The 24990-nt window shown below is 48.6% G+C and overlaps 1 protein-coding gene across 1 annotated transcript; it reads left to right on the plus strand.

Moving 5' to 3' along the window:
- Positions 1-7126: 7126 nt before the first annotated feature.
- LOC103751510 (cytochrome P450 2S1) lies at positions 7127-23958 on the plus strand. The gene is made up of 9 exons (XM_008854985.3): positions 7127-7521; positions 8691-8856; positions 13949-14098; positions 14563-14723; positions 14819-14998; positions 16797-16938; positions 18619-18806; positions 21710-21851; positions 22022-23958. Exons 1-9 carry the CDS (start codon positions 7345-7347, stop codon positions 22216-22218), a joined length of 1503 nt encoding a protein of 500 aa, XP_008853207.1. The 5' UTR covers positions 7127-7344; the 3' UTR covers positions 22219-23958.
- The last annotated feature ends 1032 nt before the right edge of the window (positions 23959-24990 follow it).

The raw sequence follows: 24990 nt of genomic DNA on the forward strand, positions 1-24990 counted from the left end.
GTAGAGTGCTTGCCTAGGAAGTGCAAGGCCCTGGGTTCAGTCCTCAGTTCCAAAAAAAAATTTTTTATTTATTACTTGTATTTTATGTGTGTGAATGTTTTACCTGAATGTATGTAAGTGCACACATGTCATGCAATACCCAGGGAGGTCAAAAGAGGGCATTGGATTCTCTGGAACTGGAGTTACGGACGGTTGTTAGCCACCATGTAGGTGCTGAGAATCAAACCCAGACCCTCTGCAAGAGCAGCCAGTGCTCTTAACACTGAGCCATCTCTCCAGCCCACTTCTTGGCTTTATCTTAAAAGAGGTCATAGCAATGTCCCCCTTTGACACAGAACTGTGTTCCCTTGAAGATTACTGGAGTAGCCAGCAGGAGGCAGGGGTGATGAAGCTCATGTTCTTCTGGTGAAAAATACAAGACAGAGATTAGGCAGATGCAGGGTGAGACGTTGGCGTCCTCCAAAACCGTCTTCCAGTCTAAGATTTTCTTATCTATTTCCTGTCCTTCAGCATTGCAATTCTGTTCAACTCCTTTTTTTTTTTTTAATGTGTATGGGTGTTTTGCCTGCATGTAGGTAAGTGCACCCGTGTCATGCAATGCCTACAGGGGTCAGAAGAGGCTGTCGGATCCCCTGGGACTGGAGTTATGGACGGTTGTTAGCTGTCATGTAGGTGCTGGGATTCAAACCCAGGCCTTCTGCAATAACAACCAATGTTCTTAACCTCTGAGCCATCTCTCCAGCCCCAAGTTTAACTCCTTTTTAATTTTATTTATTTATTGGGTTTATATGTGTGTGTTTCTGTGGGCATATGTGTGCCATGGCATGCCTGGGGAGGTCAGAGGACAACTTGTGGGAGTTGGTTCTCTCCTTTTCTACCATGAGGGTTCAGGGGATTGAACTCAGTTCTCCAGGCTTGATAGCAGGTACCTTCACCTGCTGAGCCATCTTGCCCACCCTTTATTGGGGTAACTTTGAGAATGACAGAACATTTCTCTTAGGTAGCTAAGGTCTTAACAAAACTCAATAACTACCAAAACTGCCCTGAGTCAATGTCTTTGGTTTTGTGTTTCGTTTTTGTTGTTGAGACAGGGTCTCCCTATAGCCCTGCCTGGCCTGAAACTTGATGTGTAGACCAGACTCAAACTCACAGAGATCCATCTGCCTCTGCCTCCTGAGTGCTGGGATTAAAGGCAGGTGCCACCACACCTGGCCAGCTTTCTGGTTATCATCTGGATAATTTGAAGAATGAAATTCACAGAACACAAAAGGTAAGTTTTAGAGAAGTTTATTATGGATTCATAGGTGGGAGCTTAAGAAGGAGGGGGCGGAGAGAGAGAAAAAAAAAAACAGAGCTTCTGTATAGCAAGAGGGATCCCAGAAAATAGTGTACCATGGACCTGCTAGTCTGGGGCCTTTTTAAAGAACCGATGAAGAAGCTGGTCTAAGGCATGTGGAGGGGGATGACTTGATCTGTTGTCCAGTTACCCCAAGACTTTAGGCAGAGTTATAAATGTAGGAGATGACAAAGAAACAGGAACAAGAACTCTCCTGTCACTTTTGGCCTCCAGCAAAGACAGTCTTGGAACTGCTACTTTGGGGCCCCCCAAAACCATTTAGGACAAACCAGGGATCAGAGCCCCGAACACCTCTGCTATTTCTGGCCCCCAGTCAGGACAGGACCAAGGACATTTTTGGCTTATGGCCAAGGACATGAAACAAAGAGGGTCTCTGCCCTGAGTTTCATCTCCTGTTCTCAATGAGGAAAATTATTACAAGGAATTCAGATCTTATCTATCAAAAAATGATCACAGGGATGCAACCTTTGTAATGTTATTTTGCTTTGTTTTTTCATTTGGCAGATTTTTTTAACCAATTTTATTACGTTTATTTTATGTGTATGAGTATTTTGCCTGCATGTATGCAATGCCTGAAGACGCTACAAGAGGGTATCAGATACCCTGGAACTGGAGATACAGAGGGTTGTGAGCTGCCATATGGGTGCTGAGAACCGAACCTGGGTCCTCTGCAAGAGTAGCAAGTGCTCTTAACTGCTGAGTCATCTCTCCAGCCCCTGTAATGCTATTTTGTAATCTCTTGTACTTTGTAACACCTTTGTTTATGCAAAGACCCTGATGCATTCCAGAAACCTGATGACCCTGAGTGGACAACCCCTGTCCCCTTTCCTTCATTTCCCTTGCATCAATTCTTTTTTTTATGCCTATTTTTACTATTTTTAAAAAATATTTTATTTTTTTTTTCTTTTCCTCATTGCAGCTGATTTGTTTGTTTGTTTGTTTGTTTGTTTGAAGCAGGGTCTCCCTGTAGCCCCAGCTGTCCTGGAACTCACTATGTAGACCAGGCTGGCCTTGAACTCACAGAGATCCGCCTGCCTCTGCCTCCCAAGTGCTGGGACTACAGGCATGCACCACCACGCCCGGCTTATTTATTTATTATTTTTTATGTGTATGTGTGTATTGCCTGCATGTAGGTAAGTGCACCTGTGTCATGCAATGCAAAGGACAGAAGAGGCTGTCGGATCCCCTGGAACTGGAGTTGCGGACAGTTGTTAGCTGCCATGTGGGTGCCGGGATTTGAACCCGGGTCTTCTGCAAGAACAATCAGTGTTCTTAACCGCTGAGCCATCTCTCCAACCCCCTATTTTTACTATTTTTAATTATGAGTGTATGTGTTGGGGGGGTTGCACATGTGTGCAGGTGCCCACAGAGTTCAGAAGCAGGCATCAGATCACCTGGGGCTGGAGTTACAAGCAGTTGAATGGGTGCTGGAAACTGAACTCTGGTCCTTTGTAAAAGCAGTACTGCTCTTAACTGCTGAGTCATCTCTCCAGTCCCCACCTTTTTTAAGTACACCGATTCTTTTAAAACTAACCACCTGCACCGGGCATGGTGGCACACACTTTTAATCCCAGCACTCAGGAGGCAGAGGCAGGCGGATCTCTGTGAGTTCAAGGCCAGCCTGGTCTACATAGTGAGTTCAGGCCAGCTGGGGCTACAGGGAGACCCTGTCTCAAAAAGACCAAAAAAAAAAAAAAAAAACTAACCAACTCCGAAAGACTGTCATCACACCCCAGTCAATGTGGAAAAAAGCACTCTTGTGTTAAGATTTTTAAAAACCTATTAAATTTTCTACTCTGTGTGCTTGCTCTCCAGTTTTGGGGTGCTACATACCCTTCCTTGCAGAAGCAAAGTTTGCCTTACAAGACGCCTTCATTTAAGTGATGGTCACTTGATTTTTGATTCTAATTTTGTCTCTAATAATGATATTGTCTCTAAAACTCACTTATTACTTCTTTTTTTCTTTTATTTTCTTTTTTTTTTTTTTTTTTTTTTTTTTTGGTCTTTTTGAGACAGGGTCTCCCTATAGCCCCAGCTGTCCTGGAACTCACTATGTAGACCAGGCTGGCCTCGAACTTACCGAGATCCACCTGCCTCTGCCTCCCGAGTACTGGTATAAAAGACATGCGCCACCACGCCCGGCTACTTATTACTTCTTATACATTAAAACTTTTATCATTCCTTTTCTTGGGTACTTCCAAATTCCAATTAAAGTACGATGCCAACTCATCTTTCATTTTCCTACTAAGGACTGCTAGTTTAGCCAAAAAAGAACCAATTTAGGGACACAAAGTTTCCCCACTAAGGGAAACACAAGCTAAGTTATCTTTAGCTACATGTCCACGTTTTCCAAATATTTGCCAGTTTTCCTGACTACCAAAGAAAACCATCTGGTATACCAGATGACAGTTTTTCTCGAAACTCTTAAATTTCTGTTTTGTTTTGTGTTTTGTTTTGTTTGTTTTGTTTTGAGACAGGGTGTCAAGCAGCCAAAGCCAATCTTGAACTCGCTATGGAGCGCAAGGATGACCTTGAGCTCCTGATCCGCTTGCTTCCCAAGCGCTGCTTTTTCAAGCGTGCATATCATTTCTCGGATTTTTTCCCCCATTTTAGCCACCTTTTCTCCTAAAAATTGCAGTCTTCTATGACAAACCCGAGGGATCTGTGTTTTGGATCTGTGTGTGGCTCCCTCCGGTTTCATCCCAAGGTCAGGTCCTCCCACTGTGTCTGGAGTTTATGCTGTGTGTTTATGGCAATGTGAGGGGGCTCCAGGCACCAGATGATCACCCCTTAAATGTGCCTTCCTGAATGAGCCAGTATGGATACTTCTGACCCAGGAACAAAGTATTTTTGTGAGGTTTTTTTTAACATTTATTTATTTTCTGTGTATATATGTGGGTGGGTGTGCAGGTATCATGGCATGCATATGGGAGGTCAGAGGACAACTTGCAGAAATCACATCTCTCCTTCCACTATGTGGGGCCCTGGGATTGAACTCATATTGGCAACATGGCCTTTACCTGCTGAGCCATTTCTCCAGCCCTGCGGCATGTTGTGGCCCAAAAGTATGTTGTTTGGGGTTTTACTAAGAAGCCATCGAATGTTCTGGAGAGTTCCTTCCAATGCTTCCACCTGCTGGGTTAGAAGGAACTCTGTTGCTCTTATCTTCAGCATCTTCATGATCAACCCTCATAACATTTCTATACTAAAAGAAGAGAGGTTGCCATGAACAGGAGAAAGAGACAGAAAAATCTGTTAGATGTTAGAGGCATAGCAGGAGAAACAAGGCGGAATGCTAGCAAGCAAACATCCTGACAACGATATCCAATATAACAACCAGCTCCAAATAAACCAACAGACTGTCAACCAAAACAAAAAGCGGTTCAGAGCCCCAGAAGGACTCACCAATATCCACTCACTGAGGCAACATGGATGGTGCCCCTCTTGGTTACCTGGGCTGATCCAGATGACTCCTCTAGTGAAAATGGGTCATCTCTGAGGTCCCACATCACAGCTCTTTCTCCAAAAGGAGTCAGAGCAAATTTATTCTGAGCCAAGTGACCATGACTAGAAGCACAGATTTAACTTGTCCAAAAAGGCTCATCTCACTGCGGAAGAGGTGACATCAACTTTTATAGACACAAAACAAAAGAAAGTCATAAATCATTGTATTTACCAAATATGTTGGAGAGGACATCAGGAAGGCAGAGCTTGGAAACTTTTTTTTTATAGGTTTCAGATGTTCTTAGCATTTTAATGTTCTTAGCTTTAGGATGGTGGACACTAGTGGCCTGCTGAGTTTAACAATGCATTCCAAAAGTTTTACGTAATAGTCATGAAGATGTGAGCTCAGATAGAGGTAATAAATGACTACAAAAGAGGCCAAAGATAGCCCAAAAGATCTCCAACACTCCATCTTGCCACAATCTGAAACGCTAGTTCATTGGTCAACATGCTCCAGCATCCTCAACACAGATATGGTTTCTTCAGAGAACATCCGTTTGTACTCTTGAATGGGAAGTCTTGTCCTGCCAGAGAGCTCCCCCCCTAGAGTCCTCAGAGGCCCTACCTCCTCTTCAATCTTTGATACAACAAATATTTATTAAGCACCATCTATGTGCCAGCCATTGCACCAGATGCTAGGAATGCAGAGTGAACCAAACCAGCAATGGTGCGTTGGAAGCCGCATTATTCTTCCTCGGATCCTTGTACTTCCTCATTATCCAATTCCATCTTTATTTGCATGTGGATTTGAGCTCAGAGAGAGCAGAGCCCTCCTCTAGACTGCTCCTAGTTATATATTCATGTCTAGAACCACGTCTTGTTTATAGTTAGACCTCTTTAACAGAGGCTGGAGTTGTCGGTCTGTGGTTGAGTGCTTGCCTAGCGTGCAGAAGGCCCTGGGTTTGATCCCTAGCAACACAAAAATTGGTCCTTGTTAAAGATGCACCCGTAGCTGTTTCAAATTGTATGCAAATGTGTACCTGTTAAATCCTGAAAACTTAGCCCTATTGTAGATGAATTAGTAGGCAAAATGACAGCTGGGAAGGGAAAGAATCTGGCTGCAGCTGTCCAGCTCCTGACCAATATGCAAGCTGCCTCTAAGTTAATAAATTGAACCTAGAGAGCTGGGAGGGGGTCATGGGGCTCCACTCCTCTCTGAAGCAGTTAATAATCCCTGGGGAGTGAGAGATTGTCTTGGGTGGCATAGCTATGCTCCTGGAAATAATTTCTCAACCAAGACCCTGTAATCAACTCTAATGAAACTCATCAGTTCATCAAATATTAACCAATTCATTAATACCAATGAAAGTCAAAGAAGGACTAAGTGGAAAAGGAAGGACTCAGCAGGAGGGGAACAAGAGAGGGTAATGAGGTGGATATGAAAAAATACATTATATGTGTATAAAATGCCAGAATGAAGCCATTATTATGCATAATTAACATATGATAATAAAAAATTAATTAGAGCTGGGAGATGGCTCGGTGGAGAAAATGTTTGCCACTACTCCCAGAACCCACACCAAAGCTGGGTGATCCCTCCCTGAGGAACAATGGCTAACTAGACTAGCTGGAATCCTCGAGCTCCCTGTTCAGCGAGAGACCCTGCCTCAATAAAATAAAGTGAAAACGAATCAATCCAGGGGGACACCAGATATCAACTTGAGGCCTCCTGCACGTGTGCACAGGTGTATGAGCACCGACGCATACACATGCACACGCGCACACTGAGAGACATACACGAATGAAAACACGTGTTTTTTTAACATGAATTAGTGAGCCAGGCTTGGTGGATCCTGCCTCTCAGCCCTTGAGAAGTGGAGGCAGGAAGATTAAAAATTCAAGATCATCTTCAGCTACACAGTGAGTTACAGCCCAGCCTGAGCTACCTGAGACCCAGTTTCAAAACAAAAGAATAATCACCCAATCAGAGCGACCCAGGTCCAAAAGCTAGGTCAGGAGCCTGGCTGTAATCTCAAGTCAGCAGAAGGTCAAGTCCCTCCCGGTTGGTGGAGGTTAAGATGCGGGAGGAAACAAGCTCCCTAGACACTGCACATGCACGCACGCACGCACGCACGCACAAGATAACCATGAGGGAGGTAGGAGCCGGAGAGAGCAGCGCAGGGTCACCACAGGGTGCAAGGTGTGGCCGCTGCAGCCAGCCAAAGTCTCCTGCTCCCAGGTTCCTCTTGTTTGCTAACTACGCCCAACCTGGAGCCCAAGGATCTGTCTCCGCCCCCCCCCCGCCCCCCCGAACTCCAGGCAAACCTAAATGACCTCGGAGATCCGTTCCTGCGTTTGTCCAGGACTTCAAGCTGGCGGTCGTAGCCTGGGAGAAATTTGGGCGCGGGGAGAGACGCCTGCAGTAGGCTACCCCGCCCCCTCCGCCTGATTTCTTTGGGAAGGGAGCGGCCCGGCTCCCCGCCCCTAACTGGCCCCGCAGCCGAGGAGCGTCTGGGAGGTGGCGAAGGAGCCAACCTGCAGCGATGGAGGCGGCCGGCACCTGGGCGCTGCTGCTGGCGCTGCTGCTGCTGCTGCTGCTGACGCTGGTGCTGCCCAGGACCCGGGCCCAAGGCCGCCTGCCCCCGGGGCCCACGCCACTACCGCTCTTGGGAAACCTCCTGCAGCTCCGTCCTGGCGCGCTGTACTCCGGGCTCTTGAGGGTGAGGGGACACGGGGACGTCCTAGCTAGGGGCAGAGGCAGGATCCACCAAGTGCCAGGGCAGGTGGACTTGGGGATATTCTAGGAAGGAGCCAGGAGCAGAAGTTCCCAGGGCAAAAGGACTATGGCTGCCCTGGCCTGGGGGGACTGGAGCAGAGTGACTGTGGCAGAAAAGGGGAGGGTCCCCAGGTTGGAAGAAGCAGAGCTCTTAGGTCCCGGAGAGGGAAGCAGGATCCAGGGTGGGCAGGGGTTCCAGAGGGACGAGAACAGGTTGTCCAGGGCTTAGGAGAGAGGGATGTCCTGGAGACTGGACTGAGGTATGAGGGACCCAGCTGACAGAGAGCTAGAGAAAAGGTGAGAGCCAGAAAGAATGACCCAGAGGGGCAGGGGGTCCCAGGTCAGGAGGACCCACAGAATGCTGGGAGGATTGTAAGCTGGGACCAAAGCTGGAAGGCAGGCACTGTCTAGACAAGTGGTAGCAGGCCAGGTTGACCCACAGGAGAGGAAGCTACCTGAGGAGGAGATTCTGGAGGACTCTGAAGACTGAAGGGGGCTGAAGGGTTCCAGGCTCAGAGGAGAGAGCATTCTGGGATGAAGGAATCTGCCTCAGAGACAGTGGAGTGGGAGGACGGGTATAGCTCAGCCAGGAGCTAGGAGTTCCTACCACTGGGTGGGAGGATGAGGAGGCAGTCCCAACTTGCCAGGGGTGGTGGGGCATGAAGTTCCCCATTCAAAAATATTCTGAGGGACTTTAAGGACAGAGAAAGGGGGTGGGTGTTCAAAGGAGAGAGGTGGCAGATGCTCCACTGCAGCTGCTGGGGGATTTAGGGGTTTAGCAATGGTTGAAAGAGGTAACTGGATATTGGTGGAGGAGGGGAGAACTAGGGGAGAATAAAGTTAATTTGGGATGGTCCCAAGGTCAGAGGTTAGAGCCTGGCAGGAAGTAAGAGGGTACAAAAGGATGTGTTTAGGAAGCCCACCCCCACTGCCTGATGCAAAAACAGAACTGAGTTTCCCAGAAGGGGCACTTCTGCTTGGGGTGGGGAGGGAGCAGGTTCCTCGTGTAGGGAGCAAAAGCCAGACCAGATGGAGCTGGAACAGATAGAGCCTGGATGGCAGAGGCAGCTCCTTATGATCCATCACCATCCACTTCTCCTTCTCTGTCTCTAGTTAAGTAAGAAGTATGGGCCTGTGTTCACGGTGCACCTGGGCCCCTGGAGGCGTGTGGTGGTCCTGGTTGGGCATGAGGCTGTTCGAGAGGCCTTGGGAGGTCAGCCGGAGGAGTTCAGTGGGCGAGGAACATTGGCAACACTGGACAAGACTTTTGATGGTCATGGTGAGTCATGAGTCATGAGAGCAAGTGGGACGGCTGGGTCCTGCCCTCACTTACAGGTATGGGGGTGATTGTTGCACTTGGCTTAGTGCCACTCTTTCCTTTGTATCGGGGTGATAATGGTGCCTGACACATCGGGATTGAATGGGGCCTGGACCACATATCGAGTGAAGAGTGCTTACTCACTGATTACCAAGGTGAGGTGATAATGATTATTAATCCAAGTGAAGCCCAATGATGGGAAACTTTCCAAGAATCTAGCAGCTGACATACAAACACTCACAGCATAGAAACTTAACAGGGTATAGTGATCCTTGCCCCGCAACCCCAGAATTTAGTAGGCTAAGGCAAGAAGTTTTGAGCCAACCTGAGCTAGATAGTGAATTCAAGGCCAGCATGAGCTATAGTATAACCCTGTCTTGAAAAAGCAGAGACTGGGATATAGCTCAGTGGTAGAGCCCCTGCCTAGAATCCCCCAGTGAGGGGTTGGGGGTGTGGTTCAGTAGTACAGCCCCTGCCTAGAAGCCCCCAGTGGGTGGTGTGGGGTGTGGTTCAGTAGTACAGCCCCTGCCTAGAAGCCCCCAGTGGGTGGTGTGGGGTGTGGTTCAGTAGTACAGCCCCTGCCTAGAAGCCCCCAGTGGGTGGTGTGGGGTGTGGTTCAGTAGTACAGCCCCTGCCTAGAAGCCCCCAGTGGGTGGTGTGGGGTGTGGTTCAGTAGTACAGCCCCTGCCTAGAAGCCCCCAGTGGGTGGTGTGGGGTGTGGTTCAGTAGTACAGCCCCTGCCTAGAAGCCCCCAGTGGGTGGTGTGGGGTGTGGTTCAGTAGTACAGCCCCTGCCTAGAAGCCCCCAGTGGGTGGTGTGGGGTGTGGTTCAGTAGTACAGCCCCTGCCTAGAAGCCCCCAGTGGGTGGTGTGGGGTGTGGTTCAGTAGTACAGCCCCTGCCTAGAAGCCCCCAGTGGGTGGTGTGGGGTGTGGTTCAGTAGTACAGCCCCTGCCTAGAAGCCCCCAGTGGGTGGTGTGGGGTGTGGTTCAGTAGTACAGCCCCTGCCTAGAAGCCCCCAGTGGGTGGTGTGGGGTGTGGTTCAGTAGTACAGCCCCTGCCTAGAAGCCCCCAGTGGGTGGTGTGGGGTGTGGTTCAGTAGTACAGCCCCTGCCTAGAAGCCCCCAGTGGGTGGTGTGGGGTGTGGTTCAGTAGTACAGCCCCTGCCTAGAAGCCCCCAGTGGGTGGTGTGGGGTGTGGTTCAGTAGTACAGCCCCTGCCTAGAAGCCCCCAGTGGGTGGTGTGGGGTGTGGTTCAGTAGTACAGCCCCTGCCTAGAAGCCCCCAGTGGGTGGTGTGGGGTGTGGTTCAGTAGTACAGCCCCTGCCTAGAAGCCCCCAGTGGGTGGTGTGGGGTGTGGTTCAGTAGTACAGCCCCTGCCTAGAAGCCCCCAGTGGGTGGTGTGGGGTGTGGTTCAGTAGTACAGCCCCTGCCTAGAAGCCCCCAGTGGGTGGTGTGGGGTGTGGTTCAGTAGTACAGCCCCTGCCTAGAAGCCCCCAGTGGGTGGTGTGGGGTGTGGTTCAGTAGTACAGCCCCTGCCTAGAAGCCCCCAGTGGGTGGTGTGGGGTGTGGTTCAGTAGTACAGCCCCTGCCTAGAAGCCCCCAGTGGGTGGTGTGGGGTGTGGTTCAGTAGTACAGCCCCTGCCTAGAAGCCCCCAGTGGGTGGTGTGGGGTGTGGTTCAGTAGTACAGCCCCTGCCTAGAAGCCCCCAGTGGGTGGTGTGGGGTGTGGTTCAGTAGTACAGCCCCTGCCTAGAAGCCCCCAGTGGGTGGTGTGGGGTGTGGTTCAGTAGTAGAGCCCCTGCCTAGAATCCCCCAGTGAGGGGTTGGGGGTGTGGTTCAGTAGTACAGCCCCTGCCTAGAAGCCCCCAGTGTGGGACTGGGGGTGTGGGTCAGTGGTAGAGCACTGCCAAGAATCCCCCAGTGAGGGGCAGGGGTGTGGCTCAGTGGTAGAGCCCCTGCCTAGAATCCCCCAGTGAGGGGCTAGGACATGGCTCAGCAGAGTGTTTGCCTAGAATTTAATGAAAGGCTGAGGGATATGTCCTATGCCTAGCATATGTAAGGTGCTGGATTCCATACCCACATCACAACAGAGAGAGAGAGAGAGAGAGAGAGAGAGAGAGAGAGAGAGAGGAAATATTTATGTTAAGATAGAAAGCAGGGGCTGAAGAGAGATGACTCAGCAGTTAAGAGCACTGGTAGCTCTTGCAGAGGACAGAGGTTCGAATCCCAACACCTACATGGTGGCTAACGACCATCTGTAGCTCAAGTTCCAGGGGATCTGACTCCCTCTTCTGAGCTCCATGGGTATTGCATGACACGGGTACACTTACATACATGCGGGCAATACACTAATACACATATAATAAAAATAATAAATAAAATATTTTTAAATAAAGACAGAAATCACACACACATACACACACACAGACAAAGCCTGGCAGCACAGCAGTGACTCAGACAGCCACTGCCTAGTTCCCCTAGAGCTCCCAGGCTCGTGGGGGGACAGGTCTTTCACCAGACGGTGACAGCTCAGAGGGGTTGTCCAGGACGGAAGGCTCAGGGTAGCATAAGAAAAGTCCTGGGACTATAGAAATTCACCAGAGGGCCCTGACTCCTCCTGTTTGCTAAAGGACACTCGGGAAGCCTGCTGGGGAGAGCAGTGTCTGAGCTGAGGCTCCTGGGCTAGGAGGAAAATTGTGTGCAGGCAGGAGGACCAGCGTGAGCAAAAGCTTTGAGAGGGAAGCATGCATCCATTCTACCCGCAGTCACCTTGTGCCTGGCCCTGTCCTAGGTCCTGAGGACACAGGTGACCAAAGCAGATGCAGACCCTGAGAGGAAGCCTGTGATAGAACGGCAGAGGGGATAGAATTATAAAATGAGAACTACAGCTTTGAGAGAACACAAGGGACCAGTGCTTGGGAGAGGGGCTCCTTAGGGGAAGTGACATCTAAGCTGAGGCACAAAGGGTAGATGTTGGGGGAGCAGCCAAGTGTGATGGCTCCTGCCTTTAATCCCAGCACTCCAAAGGCTGAATCAGGAGAATTGCTAGGACTTCAGGCCAGCCAGGGCTACATAGCAAGACACTCTCAAAGAGCTAAAAACATAAATAAAAGTGAAAGGATAGGGGTGCAGCTAAGGATGTAGTTAGGTAGTAGAGCTCTCCCAGAATCCCCCAGTGAGGGGCTGGGGTGTGGCTCAGTGGTCGAGCACTTGCTTGACATGAGAAAGGCCCTGGGTTCAGTGTCCAACACACCCCCCCCCCACAAAAGATGAAGGGACATGAGAGTGATGCAGGCAGAGGAACCAGCAAGGTGGGAGGGGAAGAATCATGATGCCTTTGAGGAAATGAGAGAAGTCGTAGTGGATGATTAATAAAACTAAAAGTCTTGGGACTCTGGTCATTTTGCCTGTGAGTCACATCAGAGCTGCTGGGCTCCTGGTTTTCTGGGAGCTGTACATTTTAAATAGGGAAGGATTGTGGAGCATGGGGGGAACGGAAGGCTGGGAGTCAACGGAAGGGACCAGCTGGACCAGGACAAGGGTTAAGGACAGAAAAAAGGGGTAGTTTGAAAAGACAAGAGTGTGAGGCCCAAGGTTCTGACCAAGGGCCAGGGGCTCATGGTGGGCTGAGATGGGGAGAGGAGAGACATGGAAGGAAATAGCTTCAGACACAAGAGGTGGGGAAGGACATCTATAAAAGGTGTCTAGAGGCTGCTACAAGCCAGTGTTCAACAAGTGGAAACACAGAGCTCAAAGGGGGACGATCTATGCAGAATAAATGTCTTAGGAGGAAGACAGTGCAGTGTTGTTAACCTTCCCCTGTTCATCCTTCCATTGTGGGCAGGGGCCCCCCATGGTGCTCCATCCATACTGCTACTGGCAGATGGGAGGAAGAGGGATAGAGAGGTGAGAGGCTGGAGAGATGGCTCAGAGGTCAAGAGAAAGTACTGCTCGTGCAAGGACCTGAATTCAGTTCCCAGCACCCACATCGGGAGGCTCACAATTGCCTGTAATTCTAGCTCCTGGGGATCCTATACCTCTGACCTCCAAGGGCACCCCTACTCATGTGCACATACCTACCTGCACACACACACACACAATTTAAAAAGCAAATCTTTTTTAAAGAGGTGAGTAGGTGGGCTAGAGAGTTGGTTCAGTGGTTAAGAGCACTAGCTATTCTTGCAGAGGACCTGAGTTCGAGTCCCAGCACCTACATGGCAGCTAACAGCTATAACTCCAGCTCCAGGGGAATCCAACGCCCTCTTCTGACCTCCGCTGGCATTGCATGACATCGGTGCACTTACATACATGCAGGCAATACACTCAGACACATAAAATGATAAATAAAATATTTTTTAAAAAAAATAAAAAAAGCCAGGCATGGTGCACCTTTAATCCCAGCACTCAGGAGGCAGAGGCAGGCAGATCTCTGTGAGTTCAAGGCCAGCCTGGTCTACATAGTGAGTTCCAGGCCAGCTGGGACTACAGGGAGACCCTGTCTCAAAAAGACCAAATAAATAAATAATTAATTAATTAATAATAAATAAATGGTGAGTGGGTGATTAATCACCAATACCTATTCAGAAGACTGTCTTCTCAGATCCAAGGTCAAAACATTAGTTAATTCAATTATGCACTTACTGAGTACCTACTGAGTCCTCATCACACATACACACCCCACACACACACCACACACACGCTGCACATACCACAGACACACCACACACACCACAGACACACCACACATACATACCACACACACACCGCACACACCACACACACCATACACACACCACACACATACCACAGACACACTACAGACACACCACACACACACCACACATACACACACCACACACACACCACACATACACACACACACACACACATGCACCACACACACCACACACACACCACACACACCACACACACCACACACACACACACATATACCACACACACCTGCTGGTCTGGTACAGGCTCAGGACAGGGTCTTGGGGCATCTCATTGTGGGAAAGGGACAATTCCTTTCTTGAACCTAGTCTTCTGCACAGGGGTTTTCTTTGCCAACGGGGAGCGGTGGAAACAATTGAGGAAATTCACCCTGCTGGCTCTACGGGACCTGGGCATGGGGAAGCGAGAAGGCGAGGAGCTGATCCAGTTGGAGGTGCAGTGTCTCTTGGAGGCCTTCCGGGAGACAAAAGGTCAGTAGGGCAAGGTTAACAAAAGACTCCATCCCAGAGGAGGGGGAACTTCCCATCATTCTTGTGGGGGGAGGTGCTGCCTGAGGGAAACCTGTGGGGTTCTGCCACCTCCCCACTGAATTAATCCTTTCTGCAGAGGGTACTGACAGGCAGCAGCTGTCCCTGTCCCTGAGATTGTGGATCTCAATTTGGCTCATTGTTTTGTTTAGTTTTTTGACACAGAATTTCATTATGTAGCCCAGGCTGGTCTCAAAACTCACCATTAATCCATCTGGCTCAGCCTCCCAAATTCTGAGATTACAGATGTGAGCCACACTTGGTTTCATCTCTCTTTCTGCCTCTTTTTCTCTCTTTTTCGTTCATCGTCTAACATCGTTCTCCCTTTCTCCATCCCTCCCTCCTCTCCCTCCGTCCCTCCCTCCCTGCTCTTCCCCCCTCCCTCCCCTCTCTCCCCTGACTTCCAGGACATCCATTTGACCCCTCCCTACTGCTGGCCCAGGCCACCTCTAATGTCATCTGTTCTCTCAACTTTGGCCTGCGTTTACCCTATGAAGATGAGGAGTTCCAGGCTGTGGTCCAGGCAGCAAGTGGTACCCTCCTAGGGATCAGCTCCCCATGGGGCCAGGTAAAAGGTGGAACCCTTCTCTACCCACCCTACTCAAAGGTTCTTGCCAAACCACCCCACCCCCCTGAGAACCAGCTGTCTTCCTGTACCCACAGACCTACGAGATGTTCTCCTGGTTCCTGCAGCCCCTGCCAGGCCCCCACACAGAGCTCCAGCGCCACTTGGGCACCCTGGCTGCCTTCGCTGCCCAGCAGGTAGAGCGGCACCAGGGGAACTTCCAGACCTCAGGCCCTGCATGTGACATTGTTGATGCCTTCCTGCTGAGGATGGAACAGGTATGGAAACTTGGGAGAAGAAAGGGTTCTTCTTGAATGGGGCCACTAGCTTGGACGATTATGCATTTATTGAATACCTACTGAGTCCTTATCCCTGGGCTAAGCTGGTACTAAACTCAGGATGGGACCCTGAGAAGAAGAAGCTAATCCTTTTTTGAGTCCAGCCTTCCACGCAGTTTTCCTTTAGGGAGAGAGACTGCCTAGGATCTCTTTCTCTGGGAAGAGGGTGGGGGGTAGGTTGTTGAGATAGGATCTTAGTCTGTAATTGGGCTAGCCTGGAGCTCACCTTGTAGCCTACTGGCCTTGAACTTGCTGTGATCCTCCTGCTTCTGGTTCCCAACTGCTAGATTTACAGGTGTGAGCCACCACCTGGCCTTGACTTCCTTTCTCTACCTACATGTCTTTGTATGGAGGCTGGAGATGTAGCTTAGTTGGTAGAGTGCTTGCCTAGCATGCATGAAGCCCTGGATTTGAGCCCTAGTACCGTACAAACTGGGTGTGGTGGCACACACCTGTACTCCCAGCACATGAGAGGGAGAGGCAGGAGGGTGAGAAGTCCAGGGTCATCCTCAGCTACATAGCAAGTTCAAGGCCAGCCTGGACTACAATGCGACCCTGTCAAAAAGAAGTTGGGGGTGGGGTGAAGGGGGAGACATGAGATGGATCATCTGGTAAAGGCATTTGCTCCTGAGTCTGAGGATTTGTGTTTGATTCCCGGGACCCACATGGTGGAAGGAGAGAATTAACTCTTGCAAGTTGTCCTCTGACTACATGGTGCCATTGCTCACCATGTCCCCACACACAATAAATAAAGGTTAACACAAACAAATAGAAGCTGGAGTTTAGGGCACTGGCTGCTCTTGCAGAGGACCCAGGTGCCATTCCCAGCACCCACGTGGCAGCTAACAACCATCCATAACTCCAGTTCCAGGGCATTTGATGTCCTCTTCCGGCCTCCTCAGGCATTGCACTTAAATACATGCAGGCAAAACACTCATACACATAAAATTTTAAAATAGGGTAGAGAAGAGGAGGGGATCTGAATATGATCAAATACGTTGTAAAATTCTCAAACCGATAAAAATACTTTAAAAGTAATGGGGGCGGGAGTACAAAGATGATCAAGATTGTTTGAGATGTTCTCCCTGAAACGTTGTGTAAATTCAGTCTTCCCAAAGCAATTTATTCACTTCCTTATAAATTGCTTTATCCTATGATTTAACTGTCCTGAAATCTGTATTATGCTTCAAATTTGCTTTGTAACTACATTAAAACCATCCCTTAAAATAAAAAAATTAAAAATTAAAAAAAAAAAAACTTAGTTTGTCTACAGAAGCAGTTTCCAGTTTTAAAAAATAAAATCTTGCTAATAAATAGATTTCTGGGCAAACTTAAGCATGAATCTAAAACTGAGTTTAAAGGAAAATTAAAAACTGTAAACAATTTTAAATAACTGACTTAGTTTATCTTTAGGGGCAAGTATAAATATATGTATATTTTTTTTTCTTTAAAGTAAATTTTTTAAAAAGAGCCAGACACGGTGGGGGATGCCTTTAATCCCAGCACTCCTGAGGCAGAGGCAGGCAGATCTCTGTGAAGTTGAGGCCAGTCTGATCTACATAGCAAACTCCAGGCCAGCTGGGACTACAGGGGACCTTGTTTGTAAATAGATAAATAAATAAATAAATATAAATAAATAAATAAATTTTTAATTGTTAAAAAACCCTCCAAATCTCTGTACTACTTACACAACAGATCTCATTTTCAACTTTCCCCAAACATTTATTTAACCACTCAGGAGAAACAAGACCCAGGTACAGAATTCACTGATAAGAACCTGCTGATGACAGTCACTTACCTGCTGTTTGCTGGGACAATGACCGTCGGTGCCACCATCCGATACGCCCTCCTGCTCCTGCTGAAATATCCTGAAGTTCAAAGTAAGAGCTTTTGCCACCAGCCAGGTCCACCAGCGCACATAAAGGCTTGAGAGGACAGAATGAACAGGCACAGCAGAGCCTACAGATAAAAATGAATACAGAATTTGGGGGTTCTGAGCATCGAGGAGTTGGGGGGCTTCCAGTTTCAGTATAAAACATAGTAAGAAGCAAGACGGGAGATGTCTGTGACACTCTGTCACCTTTATGGTTCATTTTATGCTTTATCCCCATTCATGAGGAGCTTTGGAAGGACCTTGAGCAGGGAAAATGGATCAACTTTAATTTTTTAAAAGATATGTATAGCCAGGCATGGTGGCACACTCCTTTAATCCCAGCACTTAGGAGGCAGAGGCAGGTGGATCTCTGTGAGTTCTAGGCCAGCCTGGTCTACATAGCGAGTTTGAAGCCAGATGGGGCTACAGGGAGACCCTATCTCAAAAAGACCCCCCCAAAAAAAGATATTTATTTAGGACATGGTCATATGCTATAGCCCAGGCTGGCCTGCTGCTCAACTGTATACTCCAGGCTGCTCTCTAACTCACCTGGCTCAGTTTCCCAAGTGCTGGGTTTACAGGTGTGAACTACTACACCCATTTTAAATATGCGTCTTAGAAAATCTTAAGCTTCCCTGAAAAAGTGAATTGTAGGAGTGGGAATGTAGCTCAGTAGTAAAATACTTGCCTAGAGTCCCCCAGTGAGGGGCTGGGGTGTGGCTCAGTGATAGAGCATCTGCCTAGAATCCCCCAGTGAGGGGCTGGGGGTGTGGTTCAGTGGTAGAGCTCCTGCCTAGAATCCCCCAGTGAGGGGCTGGGGTGTGGCTCAGTGGTAGAGCACCTGCCTAGAGTCCCCCAGTGAGAGAATTCTAGGGGAGTGACTCAGTGGTACAGCACCTGCTGGGAAACTACCTGTGAAAGGTTAGGGGTATGGCCCTATTGTAGAGTGATTACCTAGCATATATGAGGCTCTGAGTACTAACCCCAGTAACAAACACACACACACACACACACACACACACACACAAATGGAATCATTAGCCAAGTGCCGTGGTGCACACCTGTAATCCGAGCAAGAAGATGGTGAGTTCAAGGCCTGCCTTGGTTGCACATTGATTTCCACTGTAATCTGGGCTACGGCGTCTGAGACCTTGTCTCAAAACAAAACAAACAACAAGAAAGAGGCAAGGGTCTCAATCAGAACAGAGGTCCTAAAGCTGCAGTGGTCAGGGAGAGATGCTGGATAACCGGCCAGGCTGAGAAAAAGCCCCGGGGAACACACAGCGTCTCCCACAGTGTTTCCAGGTCCAGGAGCTGAGCTAAATGTCTTTCTGCCAATGGAGGTAGTCTGACCTGGCAGATGGGTTTAAGGGCCTGGTGCCACTATTAGAGTCAGCTGCGACTTGGAGTAGGTGACTTGGCTCTCTGTGTCAGTTTCCTCATCTAGGAAACAGAAATCAGTGATAGTACCCACCTTATCATTTGTTGTTATGGGAACTAAGATAGAATAGATACAGTATCCAGCAAATAGGATGTGTGGGGCCCCAGGCTCACCGAGGGCTGGAGGTGCTGCTCCTCACCCACTGCCAGCCTCATCCCAAACCATTACTACCCAAAAGATGGAGCTCCCAGGAGGAGGACCACAGGGTCCTATCCCACCCCTGACCTATAATCCTCTTGCATGCAGAGCGAGTTCGGGAGGAGCTGACCCAGGAGCTGGGGCCTGGCCGGGCACCAAGCCTGAGTGACCGTACCCGCCTCCCTTACACGGATGCAGTTCTAAATGAAACACAACGCCTCCTGGCTCTGGTGCCCATGGGAATGCCCCGAGCCCTCACAAGGACCACTTGCTTCCGAGGATACACCCTGCCCCAGGTGAGTATGTGGTATGCCCAGGATGATTGTCTCTGCTTTGGGATCTGAGCCTTGAGCTAGCGCTCTCTCTCTCTCTCTCTCTCTCTCTCTCTCTCTCTCTCTCTGCTGCTTCTACAGAGTCTCTCTCTTTCTCTATCAGTCCCTCTCTGTCTCTTTCTCTAACTCTATTTCTCCTTCTCCCCTATCCTTTCTGTCCCCCTCTCTCTTTACTCTTCCATCGCATCCTCTTCTCACCTCCCACCTATTTCTCTCTACCTTCTTTGGAAAGCAGCTCAAACCTAGAACCACCAGAGGGCGATACATCCCAAATCCTGAGACCGACTTGCCAGTAGCTGCTCCTAGAATCAAATCCTTAAGTTAACCCCGCAGTTTTCTAAAGCCGGGGCCTTAAACAAATCACTTCATCCTCTGATCATCAATATAACCGCTCTTCTAAATTAGGAATAATAATAGTATTCATTTGGAGTAGTAAGGCAATGCCTGTAAAACACCCACTCAGCTCTGGGTGGAGAGTTGGGTGATCTGTATGCACAGGGCAGCCACAGTGCTGTGATGACAAGAATCACAGATGTTCTTACTTTATGCCAGGTATTATTCTGAATGTTTTCCATGTTATCGTTTATCTTTTTTATTATTTTATGCATATGAGTGTTTTGCCTGCATGTATGTAAGTATACCACATGCATGCAATGTCTGTGGAAGTCAGAAGAGGGTGTTGGATCCCCTGGAACTGGAGTTACATTGTTAGCCATCATGTGGGTGCTGGGAACCAAACCCAGTTTCTCTGGAAGAGCAACCAGTACTGTTGACTACTGAGCCATAGCTCCTATATAAGTATTATCTTATTTCATCTCCAAAGCAATCCTATACAGTTATCATGCTCAGTTCACAGATGAAGAAACAGAGAGCCGTAAGGTTAAGAGGCTTCAAAGTCACCCAGCCTGCAAATGGGAAGGCAGGATTTGAACCTAGAGACTAACCTTTAACCACTTCTACCAGCCTTCCTGTTTCTAAATATATTTATTTTTATTTTTATGTGTACAAGTGTATCTCCTGCATATATGTGAGTGCACCCGTGTCATGCAATGCCGTGGAGGTCAGAAGAGGGATTCCCCTGAAACTGGAGTTAAGGATAGTTCATAGCTGCCATGTGGGTGCTGGGAATCGAACCCGGGTCCTCTGCAAGAACAGTCAGTGCTCTTAGCAGCTGAGCCATCTCTCCAGCCCCAAGCCTTGCTGTTTTTAACAGCAGTCACAAAACCCTGTCTTTCCTTGGAGCCCCTTCACCTTCCCAATTCATAGCCCATGAGCCAGACTCCCTGCCAAAGAAAGTTGGCCCTCTCCCCCACTGGCCTTCACCCTCCACTACACAAGCCCAGAAACACGGAAGCTCTGATCTGGCCTAAGGGAGGCCACTCTCCCTGAACATGGGCCTTCGTAGACAGGCCTCCTCACCCACCCCTGCGTTTGCCTCTCTGAGACATTCCCCAGAGACGTGGCTTAGGACAGCCATGCTTCCTCTAGGACTCACAGCACACTCAGAACAGTGCAGAGATAGCAAACTCTGCCAAGTTCTCTCAGACGTTCCTTGGGCAGCTGCTTAAGTTCTCCAGGTTTGGTTCCCTCATCTGTCTTTTTCTTTCTTCCTTTCCTTTTCTTACAGTACTATGGATTTGAACCCAGGGCCTTTCACATGTTAAGCACATGCTCTATACTGAATTACATCCCTAACCTCCCCCTTTCTTTTGAAATAAGATTTCATTAGGTGGCCAGGTTGGCCTTGCAGTCCGGCAGTCCTCCTTCCTCAGCCTCCTGAGTGCTGGGATCACAGGAATGTGCCACCACACCCAGCTTTCTCATCTTTAAAATGGGAATAATAGTCTTATCTTCTTCCTGGGCTTCAAGAGATTCAATTAGAGAGGGAGAGAAACAGGGAGGAAGGGAGGAAAAGAAGGGAGGGAAGAAGAGAAGTAGGATCAAGAGAGGGAAGTGGACAGGGACAGGAAAAAAAAAGAGAGGCACTCAGTTAATGCTGACAGTACTGGTTGTTTGGGGGGGGTGCGTGTGTGTGTGTGTTGCTTGCTTGCTTGCTTGTTTGTTTGAGACAAGGTCTCACTATGTAGCCCCACTGGCCTGGAACTCACTACACAGACCAGGCTGACCTCAAACTCACAGAGATCCACCTGCCTCTGCCTGCCAAATGCTGGGACTAAAGGTGTATGCTACCATATCCAGCCCTGGTTTTATTTATTTATTAGTTTGACTTTGTAAATTTTTTAGTATTTTTTTAAAAGATGTATTTGTAAGTTAGAGAGAAGGTTCAGCAGTTAAGAGCACTGGCTGCTTTTGCAGAGAACCTGGATTCAGTTTCCAACACCCACATGGTGGCTCACAATGTCTATAACTCTAGTTCCGGGGGATTTGATGCCCTCTTCTGGCCTCTGAGGGCATTGCACAACACAGGTGCACTTACACATATGTAGGCAAAACACTCAAACACATAAAATTTTCAAAATTTTTAAATGTTTTTAGTTTTTTTAAAGGAAAGAAAAATGTTGATTTTTAAGCAAATTATGCTGAAGTAACAATATAGAAAACGAAGCTATGTGAGCTTGTATCGCTCTTGGGAAAGCCAGAACCTCACAGTTTTTTTATTTTTTATTTTTTATTTTATGTGTATGAGTGTATTGCTTGCATGTATGTGAGTGCACCCATGTCATGCAATGCCGAGGAGGTCAGAAGAGGGCTTCAGATTCCCCTGGAACTGGAGTTAAGGACGGTTTGTAGCCACCATGTGGGTGCTGGGAATCGGACCCCAGTCCTCTGCAAGAGCAGTCAGTGCTCTTAACCTCTGAGCCATCTCTCCAGCCCCAGAACTTCACAGTTTTATTCTGTCCCCTCAGGGCACTGAGATCTTCCCTCTTCTTGGCTCTGTCCTGCATGACCCCGAGGCCTTCCAGAAGCCAGAGGAGTTCAACCCAGACCGTTTCCTGGATGCAGATGGCCACTTGAGAAAGCTCGAAGCATTCCTGCCCTTCTCTTTGGGTATCTGCTGGGCCTGAGGGATAACCAGAGGGTGCTGACTGATTGCAACCAGTGGGTGTCAGTGACACACAGAACAGGACATGCCCCTCACCCTGGGATCTCCGTTGACTCCCCTTGTGGACTCAGATGGGAGCACTGCTGACTCAGTTCCGTCTTCTCTCTCTCACCAGGTAAGCGCATCTGCCTAGGAGAAGGCCTGGTGCGCTCCGAGCTCTTCCTGTTCTTCACTGCCATCCTGCAGGCCTTCTCCCTGGACACCCCGTGCCCGCCGGACACCTTGAGTCTCCAGCCAGCTGTCTGTGGCCTTTTCAACATCCCCCCAGCCTTCCAGCTGCAGGTCCAGCCCACTGACCACCACTCCAGATGAAGGAGGGCACTAGGGAGATGGAAACCACCTGGAATGATGCGGCCTCAAGGGTGGGCGTGGACCACCATGGTCATGGTCCTACAGTTGTCTCCTAAAGTTAGTCACACACACATTTGACCCATGCAGCTGCCGAGACCCACAGCCACACACCCATACATACAAGGCAACTGATGCATACACTTTTTTTGGAGAGGACTGTCTTGCTATGTAGTTCAGGCTGGCCTCAAACTTGTGATCCTCCTGCCTCAGCTTCCTGAGTGCTCGGATTACTGGTGTGAACCACCACGGACCGCATAGGCTTTCAGCCTTCGTAAATGCAGTATGATACATCCAGAATCACAAGCATATAACCAGGTACCTCACCAACCCATCCACCACACAATCCCTATGCTCACAACCGAATCCAACTGCCACCTCCTCAACCCACCCGAGCCCACCCGAGTTCAGAGCTCTCACTTCCTCTTCATCCATCACACTTAACATTACTGTCTCTGGGTCCTCGCCACACAGAACAGCATGCCCCAGCTGGGGTGGTGTCACAGCCAAAAGACATCCCTGTCCACTCCCATGGATGACCTCACCACCATCCAGGCACATGAGCACCCCTATCCATGACAGCCAGACCACGCATGACTCTGTCTTGGCTCTTCCAAGTTTCTTCCCACTGAGACACATCACAGCTGCAGAAGAATTGTTCCTGGCCACCTCTACACCTTTATCCATTAAACACACTTTCCAACAAAGACTCCCCAAAAGTACATGCTTTCCAATCTGTAGTTGTAAACACAGACCTTGGATACATGAGGACCAGTGGACCACAGAAAAAGTTTCTTTGTTGTTTATGAAACATTTTATCAGGGCTCTGCTCTCAAACACATACTGACCCACAGTCATCCCTACTCTGCATCTAAGTCCCCATTGCAGTGCTGGAGACAGAACTTAGTGGTAGAGCACTTGCCTAGTATATTTGGAAAGGCCCGGGTTCAATCCCTAACACTGCTCAAAATATAAAAATTTTTTTAGATCTCCATTAGATCCCCTGGTAGAGCTAGATGATCTAATGGGGGCCAAGTTCCAACTTCAGTATGGGGAAGAGGCCATCTCTGACCTCTTTGTGACTTGAAGGTCCTCATTTTGCAATAAAAGTTTGTTTCTGGTCCCCAGTCTGGCCCAGGGCAGGGCCTCCTATGCTGGTATGACCCAGTCTGTCCTAGTGAGTAAGAGGTGGGTATGGGGGAGCCCACCCCTCCCATGAGGCTGGGCGGGAGCTGAAAAACATGGCCACCGCCCACCCTGGCTGTTGACATCGGGACCAGATGTGAAGCTGAGGAGGGAGGGAAGGGGAGGGACAAGGCTGGGCTGTCTGCTATCCTGCTTCAGGGATCAGGGAAAGCCTGAAGCCAGCAACAGAGCTGGACTCTGGGAATTCTCCAACTCTGAAAGCAGCTACTAACACACAGGGACCAGCAACACAGAGCACTGCCCGGCTCTGACCTCTTCGACCATCCCTTCCCTCCTGCCTGCCCATGAAAGAAACCATGAGCACCCATGTGTTGTGACCACACACACACACACACACACACACACACACACACACAGAGTCCCCATCACCCCATTTCATTTACTAACCATCAACACGGCCTGCAGATGTAGCTCAGAAGTAGAGCACCTGCTTAACATGTATAAGGACCCTGGATTCTGCCTCCATCCCTGTTAAAATTAAAAACAAAATAACCAGTAGTTTTCTGCTATACTTATTTCACCTGTAGGTCTTTTTAAAGGTTATTTTAAGGGAAATATTAGAAAATAATTGAAGACATTCTTTTTTTAATTTACTTTTGTTGCTTGCCCTTTTTGAATTACTTTTATTACCTGTTATTTTGTATGTATGCACGTATGTGTTGCCATAACATGTATGTGGAGGTCAGAGAATAATTTGCAGGAGTCATTTCCCTTCTTCCGCCCTGTGGGACTCAGGGATTGAACTCAGATCATCAGGCTTCGCAGCAGGTGCCTTTTCTCACTGAGCCATCTAAATAGCCCTGATTTCTTTCTTCTTCATAAGGAGAATCAGGTTGGAGAGATGGCTCAGCAGTTAACAGCACCTCCTGCTTTTCTGAATTCAGTTCCCAGCACCCCTGTTATGCGACTGACAACCACCTATAACTCCAGTTCCAGGGGATCTAACACCCTCTTCTGGCTTCCAAGAGCACCTGCACAAACATGTGCACCCACAGATACATGCACACACACACATAAACAACAAAAATAACAGGGCCTGGAGAGATGGCTCAGTGGTTAAGAGCACTGACTGCTCTTACAGAGGACCCGGGTTCGATTCCCAGCACCCACATGGCAGCTACAAACTGTCCTTAAATCCAGTTCCAGGGGAATCCAAAGCCCTCTTCTGACCTCCACGGGCATTGCGTGACATGGGTGCACTTACCTACATGCAGGCAATACATGCATACACATAAAATAAAAACAATAAAAATAAATAAATAAATAAATAAAATATAATAAAAATAATAATGAAAATAAGTATTTTTTAAAGTAGAGGCTGGAGGGATGGCTTAGCGGTTAAAAGTCGTGCACTGCTCTTGCAGTGGTCCCAAATTTGGTTCCCACAACCCACATCAGATGACTCAAAACTGCCTATAATTCCAGCTCCAGAGGATCCTCTTTGGCCTCTGAGTGCAGACTCACATGCTCCTACAACACAGACACACACACATGTACACATAATTCGAAATAAAATCTTTTTTTAAAGAT

This window comes from Nannospalax galili, unplaced genomic scaffold (genome assembly GCF_000622305.1).
Source record: "Nannospalax galili isolate Female #2095 unplaced genomic scaffold, S.galili_v1.0 scaffold1687, whole genome shotgun sequence".
In the NCBI taxonomy this organism is placed as follows: domain Eukaryota; kingdom Metazoa; phylum Chordata; class Mammalia; order Rodentia; family Spalacidae; genus Nannospalax; species Nannospalax galili.

Bases quoted from the DNA above. Each gene is read 5' to 3' on its own strand.
- LOC103751510 (XM_008854985.3), top strand. From the start codon at position 7,345: ATGGAGGCGGCCGGCACCTGGGCGCTGCTGCTGGCGCTGCTGCTGCTG. The intron at 7,522-8,690 runs GTGAGGGGACAC...CTCTGTCTCTAG, and splicing joins TGTACTCCGGGCTCTTGAGG to TTAAGTAAGAAGTATGGGCC. The intron at 14,724-14,818 runs GTAAAAGGTGGA...CTGTACCCACAG, and splicing joins TCAGCTCCCCATGGGGCCAG to ACCTACGAGATGTTCTCCTG.